Genomic DNA, 12,500 nt, shown 5'->3' on the forward strand with positions numbered 1-12,500 from the left:
CATGTCGCGTTTAAGGCCAGCCCCCTGCTCGGTGTGGAGCTTCAATAGCGCAGAACAGCGTCTACAGCAAACTACTCCTCGCAGACCGTGTGTGTGTGTGTGTACCGGACCAAACGACAGACAGACATGGCAGAAGTCGCACCAGCACCCGCCGCCGCCGCGCCGGCAAAGGCACCCAAGAAGAAGGCAGCAGCCAAGGCCAAGAAAGCGGGACCCAGCGTAGGCGAGCTCATCGTCAAGGCTGTGACCGCTTCCAAGGAGAGGAGCGGCGTGTCCCTGGCCGCACTCAAGAAGACGCTGGCGGCAGGCGGCTACGACGTGGAGAAGAACAACTCCCGCGTCAAGATCGCAGTCAAGAGCCTCGTCACCAAGGGTACCCTGGTCCAGACCAAGGGCACCGGTGCATCCGGCTCCTTCAAGCTCAACAAGAAAGCCGTCGAGGCGAAGAAGCCCGCCAAGAAAGCCGCAGTCCCCAAAGTAAAGAAGGTGGCCGCCAAGAAGCCCGCCGCGGCGAAGAAGCCCAAGAAGGTAGCAGCCAAGAAGGCCGTCGCCGCAAAGAAGTCCCCCAAGAAGGCCAAGAAGCCCGCTACACCCAAAAAGGCCGCCAAGAGCCCCAAGAAGGTGAAGAAGCCCGCCGCAGCGGCCAAGAAGGCAGCCAAGAGCCCCAAGAAGGCTACAAAGGCAGCCAAGCCCAAAGCCGCCAAGCCCAAGGCAGCCAAGGCCAAGAAGGCAGCCCCCAAGAAGAAGTAAACCTATTACAAACAGTGTTCTACTCGATACATGTTGTACCACAAAAGGCTCTTTTAAGAGCCACCCACCTCTTTCCATAGAAAGCGCATTGATTTCCATGTACTACCTGTCGTGGAAAAGAAATTACGCACACTAGGCTACTTTTACGCACACAACATTGTCCCACTCTGGGTGTGTGCGAAGGGAGAGGCATATAATAGAGGGCCAAAATGGCTCAGAAATTCGACCTCACGAGTGCACCCTCACCAGCCATTTTTATATATGAGCCACTGGGCTATTCCCGTTCAGAGGCAGGCTGCTGTGATGTGTTACAAGTGCCATGTAATAACAATAACAATACTATAGTGGCTTCGAATTGAAACTCACGAGTGCACCCTCAACAGCCATTTTTATATATGAGCCACTGGGCTATTCCCGTTCAGAGGCAGGCTGCTGTGATGTGTTACAAGTGCCATGTAATAACAATAACAATACTATAGTGGCTTCGATTTCAAACTCAAGAGTGCACCCTCACCAGCTGTTTGTTTCCCATTTGGAGAGAAATAATGTGTGGATGTCATTTCGGACATTTTGGCGCTCACGCGAAATGACACAAAGTAACAAAGTCGGAGGGAAACAAAGTAGCCTCTCACTCGCTGCCTGTGGGTGGGAACCGGCTTAGGGCTGTCTGTCTGTCCATCTGTCTGTCCCTCGCTCCAATTGGATAAGGCCACACCGGCCCGGTGGCCAATCGTTGCCTCTTGTGGCGAGGTATATGTACGGCTCTCGAAGTGGCGAGCGGCTCATTCAGACTTTCTGTGACTTTCTCAAGCTACCAATATGAGCGGAAGAGGCAAAACCGGAGGCAAGGCCAGGGCGAAGGCAAAGACCCGTTCATCCCGTGCTGGCCTCCAGTTCCCCGTGGGCCGTGTGCACAGGCTGCTGCGCAAAGGCAACTACGCCGAGCGTGTGGGCGCTGGCGCACCAGTCTACCTGGCCGCCGTACTCGAGTACCTGACTGCTGAGATCCTGGAGTTGGCCGGCAACGCTGCCCGTGACAACAAGAAGACTCGTATCATCCCCCGTCACCTGCAACTGGCCGTCCGTAACGACGAGGAGCTGAACAAACTGCTCGGCGGTGTGACCATCGCTCAGGGTGGTGTGCTGCCCAACATCCAGGCAGTCCTACTCCCCAAGAAGACCGAGAAGGCAGTCAAAGCCAAGTAAATTCGCTACTGCGACTTCAACTTGACTACTCAACCCCCAAAGGCTCTTTTAAGAGCCAACCACCTAGCTCTCCAAAAGCGCAAAGTACCTTTCTATGACCGCAATACATTGAGTGGGTGTATACACAACTATTTCGACATTCTGTGCCCACATGAGGCCTTGCATGAACAACAACACCTACTTGGCCTCATTTGCCATAGCAGGCTAGCATTAGATGATACGTGCCTATAAGCTGTCACTCTTGACTTTGGCGACTATTATTGCGCGTAAAGGGCCGGCGGCGTCCTATTGCGCGCGCACCGGGAGTTTGAGTTTTGGAGAGGCCGGGCCTCCCGTCCAATGGCCAACGGAGGAGGCCTGCGAAACGGGCCAATCGGGGTGGTGGGGAGATGGTGTCCAATCAGCAGGCGCCACTGCCGGCTTTATAAACTTCACATAGGCATTTCGAGGCTATACTCCCGACTGTCAGAGCAGCGCCATGGCCAGAACCAAGCAAACCGCTCGCAAATCCACCGGTGGCAAAGCCCCCAGGAAGCAGCTCGCCACTAAGGCTGCTCGCAAGAGTGCCCCGGCCACCGGCGGTGTGAAGAAGCCTCACCGTTACAGGCCCGGCACCGTGGCTCTGAGAGAGATCCGTCGTTACCAGAAGTCCACTGAGCTACTCATCCGCAAGCTGCCCTTCCAGCGCCTGGTGCGAGAAATCGCCCAGGACTTCAAGACCGACCTGCGCTTCCAGAGCTCCGCCGTGATGGCCCTACAGGAGGCTAGCGAGGCTTACCTGGTCGGCCTGTTCGAGGACACCAACCTGTGCGCCATCCACGCCAAGCGGGTGACCATCATGCCCAAGGACATCCAGCTGGCCCGCCGTATTCGCGGAGAGCGCGCATAAATGAGGATGACCTGAACTCGAATATCCCCCAAAGGCTCTTTTAAGAGCCACCTCCATATTTCCATCAAAAAGGCACAATTGTTCCATGTATACACGCACCTCTACATTAGCCACCATGTATGTTGTTCACTAACACGTCTAAAAGCTACGTATTGCACCTTTTTAGTTGCCTGAAGTCTAGCTTCAATGTTTGTGTGTGTGTATATACACAACCATCTGGCATCATCCACTTCCTTTGAACTATATAGTAACACAGTAAAATGCTTTACAAAGGAGGGGAAAAAGAAACGAGTGATAATATAGGCCGAATAGTAACAAGAATTGTGTTCAGATGAATAATTGACACTATTAGTTGTGTGTAATAATAGCCTTGCATGCAGTCCAGAAAAAACATTGCATGCCAACTTACTTTGAAAGTCCCATGTTGCAGTGCTGCTGAGAGACTCATGCAGAGGCCCAAACTTTACAATGGAGCACGGAGGCCATCTTGTGGTTAAATGTGGGTACTGCACCTCATGGTGAGTCCCTTTCAGCATTTGCTCTTTAGGCCAGCGTTTCCCAAACGCGGTCCTGGGGTCCACAAGGGGTGCGCGTTTTGCGTTTTGCCCTAGCACTCCACAACTGATTCTAATACTCCCAGCTTGATGATGATGAGTTGATTATTTGAATCAGCTGTGTAGTGCTAGGGCAAAAACTCCCAAAATGTGGCCCGAGTTTGGGAAACCCTGCTTTAGGCTAATACTAGCCTATTAGGATGACTTGGTTCGATCGCTTTAATGGCAACTGCTGAACTCTGGTTTCACTAATTACTTGTCCCAGGTCACCATTATGAATCCAATAGCAAAACAAATGTTTCAAAATAGCTCAATAGTGAAAAAAGGCCAGGAAATGATGGGTTCTCAGCAATATTTCACCAACAACCAATCACTATTCACGCATAGACATTAGGATCATCAACAAATATTCCTAAGTCATACTACAAAAGGGTTGTAACGAAATGGATTTGTCTGTTCAATGCAAGTTCAACGTCAAAGAAAAAGTGCATCACCACAACAAACGTGTCTTTAGATACACTGTAAAAAATGACTTTGTGGAATGTACTCAAGCTATTACAGTCAACAAAAGCACACGTCATATTGTTGAGTAGATCTTTTTGCTTGTTTTTATGAGTAGATAAGCTTGAGTAAGTTGAGTTGATGTGGTCCAATACATTGAGTAAAGATGATAGAGACGTAAAAAGGATTATATTACGTTGATTCGACTCAAATAGACATTGTGTTATTTTACCTGAATGATTCATCCTATTATGTATTTAGACCAACTTACTTTGGATTCACTCAATCACATCCCTTAAGAGAAAAGGTATCCGGACACCGGGAATCCATTTATTTAAACATCAACGGTTTGCAAAACATCTGTTATTATGAGTTGACAAATTACGTAATTGCAATCAACACTGCAGGTAAATCATGATTGCTGCAGGTAGGCAACACCGTAGAAATAGGAACTACAACACTAACAACAAGTGACATTTACTCCTGATGTACTGACTGACCTGTTGCAACCTCTACAACCACTGTGCTTATTATTTGACCCTGCTGGTCATCTATGAACGTTTGAACATCTTGGAGAAAAATGTGTGAAACCACTGCCTATATGAGGAGCTGTCGTTGTTTGTTTTATTACCACATACTTATGGAAATTGCACCGGTTGAGAGATGATGGCTCTCTTGTGCCTACGGTGAAGGGTACTTCTGATCCAGCAGGTGGTGCTAAGATCCCTCCCTATATGACTTGAATGATGAGTTGATTTATTCCTTATAGCTCCTAATGATTTTAAGGCCAGTGTTGGCAAACATTACTTGTGCTCCAGCAGGTGGCCATGACATCCCTCCCTATATGACTTGACTGACCAGTTAGTTGATGGACTCCTTATAGCTCCTAAATTTAATGATTTTAAGGCCAGTGTTGGCAAACATGACTTCTGCTCCAGCAGGTGGCCATGAAATCCCCCCCTATATGACTTGACTGACCAGGTAGTTGATGGACTCCTTATAGCTCTTAATGATCTCAAGTGTCTGTGTTTTTATGTGGTTAGGAGTTTTGCTCACTGCGTGTCCCCCTTCCATTTCAGTGTTTCCCAACTCCAGCGGTAGAGTAGGCTACCCCCAACAGGACCCATTTTTCTTGTAGGCCTGGACAGCCACAGCTGATTGAACAACCTGTCACCTAAATTACCAAGTCCTCAATGAGTAGAATCAGGTGCAACAACAACAACAACAACAACAACAACAACAACAATATGAGGAGAGGGACACAGTGTACTAGCTGATCTCCCAGTTGTCACAGTTTGGCCTTGTGTTCCACATAGCCTATATCAGTATTTGAGTATGTTTCCCGCGCACGTTAGTTGCTTTCACGTCATCTTTGAAATCGCTCCTCCCTAGTCCCCTAGAACGAGCGCCCTCCCCTTTGCAACGCCTCCGAACATATAACAGAGGCGCGCTTTCTGTGCCGCCGGCCTCAATCAGGTCGACCAAACGCAGATAATAGCGCACCGCGCACCGGCGCTGAAATCATTCATTCACTTGAACTCAACTAGCGAACACACCATGTCCGGAAGAGGCAAAGGCGGCAAGGGACTCGGAAAAGGAGGCGCCAAGCGTCACCGCAAAGTTCTCCGCGATAACATCCAGGGAATCACCAAACCCGCTATCCGCCGTCTGGCTCGCCGCGGCGGCGTGAAGCGTATTTCCGGTCTGATCTACGAGGAGACCCGCGGTGTCCTGAAGGTGTTCCTGGAGAACGTGATCCGTGACGCAGTCACCTACACCGAGCACGCCAAGAGGAAGACCGTTACCGCCATGGACGTGGTCTACGCTCTGAAACGTCAGGGACGCACCCTGTACGGTTTCGGCGGTTAAACCCACTCTCTTCGGAACCTCAACACCCCGACTCGAACCCAAAGGCTCTTTTAAGAGCCACCCACATCCGCTTAAAATGGGCCCATTCCATGTAGTGTTATATATAACAACAAATGTTTAGTATGCAATTTAGTAAGAAAGTATGAGCCACTTCGAGTGGACAGGGAGTATTAATTAGAGGATTCTAATGTCCCGTCCACTTTTAGCGCACAGAGGGAGGCCTATATCTGACAGTGGCAAAGTGTAAGAACGTTATTATTTTGGGTCAAGCAATAGTGGAATTTGGACAACATAAAGCCACCACGAGTCGGTAGACGTGGCTCGAAAAGAGGGGGACAGCGCGCACACACACACACACACAGTCCAAAATGGGAGCCCTATGTCTGACGGTGCCAAAGTGGGCAATTCTATCACCAGCATTATTTGGCACAACAATCGTGCCATTTGGACACCTATTAAAGCCCCCCTTTTGAAACACACAATTCCCCATCGGTCACAGAGCATAGGCTATAGAGAGGAGGGAGGGAGGGAGGGAGGGAGGGAGGGAGGGAGGGAGGGAGGGAGGGAGGGAGGGAGGGAGCAAGCAAGCAGGGGAGTGTCTACGGCCGCTGACTTTGCTTAGCTTCCTCTTCATAAGACGGGTAAGCGCCCTTCACCCCCTCATTCGTTTCTGAGAAGCAACGAGACATCATCATGCCCGAGCCAGCAAAGTCAGCGCCCAAGAAGGGCTCCAAGAAAGCCGTCACCAAGACCGCAGGGAAGGGCGGCAAGAAGCGCAGAAAGTCCAGGAAGGAGAGTTACGCCATCTACGTGTACAAAGTCCTGAAGCAGGTCCACCCCGACACCGGCATCTCCTCCAAGGCCATGGGAATCATGAACTCCTTCGTGAACGACATCTTCGAGCGTATCGCCGGAGAGTCCTCTCGCCTGGCCCACTACAACAAGCGTTCTACCATCACCTCCAGGGAGATCCAGACCGCGGTGCGCCTGCTGCTCCCCGGTGAACTTGCCAAACACGCCGTGTCCGAGGGCACCAAGGCCGTAACCAAGTACACCAGCTCCAAGTAAACAGCGCATTTGGACTGCTCTACTAACCCAAAGTTCTATATCGTGGAGCTCCGCCCCATAGGGGAGCTATGCTCCTAGTGGTTTACCCTCTGCCCTAAGGCAGACGCAGCCTGAAACAAAATTATGCACACACCTACAGCCAATAGGAGTACAGGTGTCCCTATATAAGGAACCCCGTTCCCTCAATCTGCCTCCCATTATCTTCAGCGACTGGACTAGAGTGAAGAAGCCTAGAAGACTCAAGAAGAATTTCGTCGTTGACTGCCAGCCGTCAACGTCTTCTAAATGAGCACGCCAAGTTATCCACCCCCAAAGGCCCTTTTCAGGGCCCTGTGCCGCTGTACCTCCATGGCAACCACGGACCCCCACGACCTATGTTTCGTGTGTTTGGGACCGCTGCATGCCAAGGATGGTCTCGGCGACCCTCCTAATTGCGCCTCCTGCGCTCTCCTTCCTATGAAGGAGAGAAAGCAGCGATGGACGTTTTTCAAGGAGGATGTCCCTCTTGATGATGCAATGTCCGTGCTCGCCTCTGGCTCAGAGGCATCAGCGGGCAGTGCGGAATCAGAGGATGACAGGGAGAGCGCCGAGCCGGATGTCCCAGTGGGGCAATCCAGAGCTCTGGCGCCAGCCTTTAAGACCCCCTTTCCATCGGGAAGCGTGAGGTCTGAAGGTTCCCTGTGCGGAGATGACATGAGCTCTGCCAGGTCAGAGGCTCTGTCCTTCGCGGCCGCCTCTCTGCGTTCGGACTTTCCCGGACTCATTGAGAGGGCGGCCACCCGACTGGAGATTGCGCTGCCCCCAGCTCCCCCTCCAATGGAGGTGGATTTGATGGAGGGCGGCCCCTACTCCGTGCCGAGAAGGGCGGCTGAGCCAATGGCTCCAGCCTTGCCCTCTCTGGGCAAATATGTCGAGGGCTCGTGGGGGGCACCTCTGGCGGCGCGTTCGCCGGCCAGAGTGTACACCCCATTCACCAGAGTGGCTGGATACGAGTGGGCAGCTAAGGGAATCCCTAGGCTCGAAGGCGCCATGACGGCGTACCTAGTGCCGGGTTCGAGTCCCTGGGCAGCCTCCAAGAAGGCCACCCTGCCAGCACAGAGGGACAGGTTCACAGCCCAATTGGCTGAGAAATCCTTCACGCTGGGAGCCCAGAGCGTTGCAGCGGCGAACAACATCGCCCTCCTCGCGGCCTCCCTGTCCCGTCTCACAACGGGCAGGTCAGAGTTGACCGGTGAGGAAGTGGAGGAGGCCTCCAGGATTTCTGGAGCCATACTCCACCTGACGCAAGCGGTGGCGATATGCGCGGGCAGGACCATGGCCACCTCGGTGGTTACTGAGCGGCACCTCTGGCTGTCCATGACGGCCATGAAGGAGACCGACAGGGCATCCTTGCTCAACGCCCCCGTCTCCAGCGAAGGGCTATTCGGCCTTGCTGTGAAGGACGCCACCGAACGCATCGCCAAATTGGACGAGGAGAGGAGGCACCTGGCCAAACATTTGCCACTGGCAATGAAGGCCAGCAGAGCCCCAACCAACCCATCCACCTCCAACGCCCCCAACAAGTCAGCTGGGAGGCGAAGGGCCAGGCGACAGGCGCACACCCAGAGCAGCGGGAGAGCGGGCTCGGCCCCTCCAGCAGCAACGGTGACGACGTCGGTCCCGCCAGAGAGAGAGGTCGTCCAGAGGCCAGCCTGGAAGCACCAGAAGGTGACTCAGAAAAGGCGGCACCTTTGACGAGGCGAGGGGGAGAGAGCAGAGGACGGCCCGGCGCATGACGCAGAGGGGCCTACTGTTCCCCCCCACCCCACTGTTCAGGGCGTGGAGGGCTGTTTTTATAATTATGTGAATAAAGAGATGATTCTCACTGACATTGTCAAAGAAGGACATTTATTCCATAAGGTTAAGAACACTTCACGTTCTATGTCTCTCCCTCACCATCTTGAGTGTAGCTCAACCCACTTAGAGTGTGTAGCTGAGCGCGCTCAAGAGAGGAAAAGGGTAAAGGTAGCAAGGCACTGCCTTAGCTCACCTAATAAAGATCTCTTACTACAGACTCCTAGGAGCTCTGTAGTAAAGGTCTCTCATAGCAGGCAGCTGTCTCTGTCCCAATGTGACATGAAGGCGCAGCCGCTAGCCGGGAAGAACGCCTTGCTGCAGGCTAATGCCTCAGCCGGCGCAGTTCAGACCCGTGCGACGTTCACGGAGAGCGGGAATACCAGAGTTACAGGCGTAACCAAGGTATGGACGCCTCCGGTCTATCATGAACGTATCAATGCCCAGGGCTCTGAGCGCAGCCCACCACTCACTGAGTGTGTTGTTGAGCAGCCGCATGAGACCAGTAAAGAGGTGTTATGGCACCACCGTGTGGTACCAGTCAGAGATTACACCTTTCAGACTCAGATGAGTACTGTAATGGATGGGTCTCATGGCAAGCGGCAGTCTCAGTCAGACAATGACATGATGACGCAATCGCTTTCCGGGCAGAGCGCTCTGTCTCAGGCCAGTACCTCAGACAGCGCAGTTCAGACCCGTGCTGCGTTCACGGAGGGCAAGATTACTGGAGTTACGGTCGTAACCAACGTATCAAAGCCCCCGACTCACCCAGAACGAGCTGATGTGTCCTCTCCCTTTCAAGGGGGGCCCGCCTTGGGCTATTCCACCAACCCAGTGTTGGGGAATAGCGGCGGCAAGGGCCATAGAGGAATACAGGTCCTTCCTACTGGATGCACCACAGCTTCGTGCGCACCCGCTTTCCATGCATTGCTGGCAGTGGCGTCAAAGCTGTACCCTCTCACGCTGGCTAGAACAGACGTTAGAGAAGGGTTATGCCCTCCAATTCCGCCGAACCCCACCCCCGTTCAAGGGAGTGGTGGAAACGGTGATGAAAACGCCAGACAAAGTAGCCGCTCTGAAATCAGAGATTACGGAACTTTTGGCGAAGGAGGCGGTCACAGTAGTTCCCCGGGAGCAAAGGAACAAGGGGCTTTACTCGCCCTATTTCCTAGTGCCAAAAAAGACGGGGGGAGTGAGGCCGATTTTGGATTTACGCATTCTCAACGAGAGCATAACCAAACGGCCCTTCCGAATGCTGACGACAAAACGCCTACTGGAATGTGTTCAGAAGGGAGATTTTTGTACAAGCATAGACCTAAAGGACGCGTACTTTCATGTGCCGATACAATCGCGTCACAGAAAGTTTCTGCGGTTCGCCTTTCAAGGGGTGGCGTACGAGTTCACGAGGATGCCGTTTGGGTACGCCCTGGCACCTCGGACGTTTTCCAAATGTGTGGAGGCGGCATTGGAACCGCTGCGTCGTCAAGGGATAAGGCTATTAGCCTACCTAGACGACCTGTTGATTCTCGCCCCGTCAGCAGAGCTGGCGTTCACACACACGACACAGACAGTGATGCATCTCACGCGTCTGGGGTTTGCTGTGAATTGGAAAAAGAGCGCACCTTGGCCCAGTCATCAGATTGTCTACTTGGGACTACAGTTAGACACTGTTATGATGAGGGCGCGAATTTCGGACCCTCGAAGGGCAGCATTGTTGCTAGCCCTGAGGAAGTGTCGTCCGAATCACACAGTAACGGCGCTATCGATCATGTCACTTTTGGGTCTCATGTCGGCAGCCCACTCTGTGGTCCCGCTAGGGCTTCTGCACATGCGCAAAGCACAGCGGTGGTTCGCCCAACTAAGACTAGACCCAGTGCGTCAACGTCATCGGTTGGTGGTGGTTCCTCTCTCGCTAAGAGCAGACTTGGACTATTGGCGGAACCCGTGCGTTCTCACGCACGGAGTCCCGATGGGCAAGGTGTCATCCTACATTCCAGTGTTTACAGATGCCTCTCTGACTGGATGGGGAGGGACATGTCAGTCTCAAGCGATAGGAGGTGCATGGCCTCAATCAGGTCGTCACATCAACCTCCTAGAGTTGGAAACGGTGAGACTGGTCTTGACCCACTTCGCGTCTACCCTTCGGGGTCGCGATGTGCTGGTCTGGTCAGACAACCGAACCACAGTGGCTCACATAAACCGCCAGGGAGGGGTCAGGTCTCCTGCCCTTCATCGGGCGGCAGTGGAATTGTGGCTGTGGGCTCACAAGCACCTTCGCTCGTTGAGAGCAGCACACATTCCGGGCTACTTGAACGTAGGGGCAGACATCATGTCAAGAGGGGGTCCTCGAGACGACGAGTGGTGTCTGCACCCGGACATTGTTCTACAGATTTGGGAACAATTCGGGAGAGCCGAGGTGGACCTGTTCGCGTCACGTGTGAACGCGCAGTGTCCCCTATGGTTCTCTCTGAGGAACCAGGACGAACCGCCATTGGGAAGAGACGCATTCGCGCACTACCCGTGGCCGAGAGTTCTCCTGTATGCATTCCCTCCGCTGTCTTGCATTCTCCCACTGCTAGCCAGGGTGAGGTCAGAGGGGCTGTCAGTGATACTGATAGCGCCCGATCGCCCGGGGGCTCCGTGGTTTGCAGAGATGAGTCAGATGTTGATTGCGCCACCCTGGTCAATTCCACATCGACGAGACGCGTTGATTCAGGCGGGAGGCTCGATAGGGCAATGGCCCATAATCGGCCAACCACTGAAGGCTTGGTTCCTGAATGGGACAGGTTAAAGCGCCGTGGGTTGTCTGATGCAGTGATCAGAACAATACAGGGCGCAAGAGCCGGTTCCACTTGCAGGTTGTATACCAGCAGATGGAATGTTTTCTCACGATGGTGTGATACACAGGACGTGGACCCCATGAGCTGTCAGGTAGAGAGTGTGCTCTCATTCCTACAGTCTATGTTTGATAAGCAGAAATCGCCCTCCACTATTCGAGTGTTTGCAGCGGCAATTTCAGCTGGTCATGAAGGGTTTAACGGAAAAAGTGTGTTCACTCACCCGTTAGTGAAACGTTTCCTATTGGGAACGCGACGGTTTAGGCCAAGGCCTAGAGCTACGCTGCCCAAGTGGGATTTGGCATTGGTTCTCGAAGCGCTATGTAAGTCGCCGTTCGAGCCATTGAATCAAATACCCCTCAAGATGCTGTCTATCAAGACGGCGCTGTTGCTCGCCTTGACTACTGCTAAACGAGTCAGCGATTTGTGTGCACTGTCGACGAGACCCGACTGCCTAGCCATTAATGGCGATCTGAGCAGAGCGGTGTTACGTCCTAACCCGGCATTTGTGCCGAAGGTTATTAACAGTGCATATAGATCGCAGATCGTGGAATTGTGGGCTTTTCATCCCCCTCCTCACGGGGAGAGGAGTGAGGAAAAGCTTCACTGTCTGTGCCCAGTACGCGCTTTGGCGTGTTACGTTAGGCGCACAGAGGCGGTTAGGTCATCACCTCAGTTGTTTGTGTGTCACGGTGCGGCTGCATTGGGTAGACCACTTTCAAAACAGCGTTTGTCTCATTGGCTTTGTGAAGGCATTGAGACGGCGTACGAGGCGGCGGGGCAACAACCGCCTCAGGGTATTAGAGCGCACTCCACTCGTGGAGTAGCAGCTTCTACTGCTCTTTTCAGAGGAACAGAGGTAGAGGATATTTGTAGAGCAGCGTCATGGTCGACACCGTCTCCTTTTATCCGTTTCTATCTGTTGGATATGTCTTCTAACTCTTTGGCTCGGTCGGTACTCAGCGTGGCTGAAGGGAGATCTTGAGCAGAACA

The 12,500-nt window shown here is 52.9% G+C and overlaps 5 protein-coding genes across 5 annotated transcripts; all 5 read left to right on the plus strand.

Annotated features, from left to right (window-relative positions):
* Positions 1-126: 126 nt before the first annotated feature.
* On the plus strand, positions 127-750 carry LOC311120932 (histone H1-like; the record flags this gene model as incomplete). Its single annotated transcript, XM_084195488.1, has 1 exon — positions 127-750. One exon carries the CDS (start codon positions 127-129, stop codon positions 748-750), a length of 624 nt encoding a protein of 207 aa, XP_084051614.1.
* An 819-nt stretch (positions 751-1,569) lies between these two features.
* Positions 1,570-1,956, plus strand: LOC311120877 (histone H2A; the record flags this gene model as incomplete). The annotated part of the gene is made up of 1 exon (XM_084195436.1): positions 1,570-1,956. One exon carries the CDS (start codon positions 1,570-1,572, stop codon positions 1,954-1,956), a length of 387 nt encoding a protein of 128 aa, XP_084051562.1.
* Positions 1,957-2,434: 478 nt separating this feature from the next.
* LOC311120921 (histone H3.2) lies at positions 2,435-2,845 on the plus strand (the record flags this gene model as incomplete). The annotated part of the gene is made up of 1 exon (XM_084195477.1): positions 2,435-2,845. The coding sequence occupies one exon, from the start codon at positions 2,435-2,437 to the stop codon at positions 2,843-2,845; it is 411 nt and encodes a 136-aa protein (XP_084051603.1).
* Positions 2,846-5,457: 2,612 nt separating this feature from the next.
* On the plus strand, positions 5,458-5,769 carry LOC311120934 (histone H4; the record flags this gene model as incomplete). The annotated part of the gene is made up of 1 exon (XM_084195490.1): positions 5,458-5,769. The coding sequence occupies one exon, from the start codon at positions 5,458-5,460 to the stop codon at positions 5,767-5,769; it is 312 nt and encodes a 103-aa protein (XP_084051616.1).
* A 756-nt stretch (positions 5,770-6,525) lies between these two features.
* LOC311120878 (histone H2B-like) lies at positions 6,526-6,837 on the plus strand (the record flags this gene model as incomplete). Its single annotated transcript, XM_084195437.1, has 1 exon — positions 6,526-6,837. A coding segment is annotated over one exon (312 nt), but the record flags the coding sequence as incomplete, so codon positions are not given.
* Positions 6,838-12,500: the final 5,663 nt, after the last annotated feature.

This window comes from Coregonus lavaretus (assembly GCF_964263955.1).
Source record: "Coregonus lavaretus genome assembly, contig: HAP1_SCAFFOLD_423, whole genome shotgun sequence".
NCBI lineage: Eukaryota > Metazoa > Chordata > Actinopteri > Salmoniformes > Salmonidae > Coregonus > Coregonus lavaretus.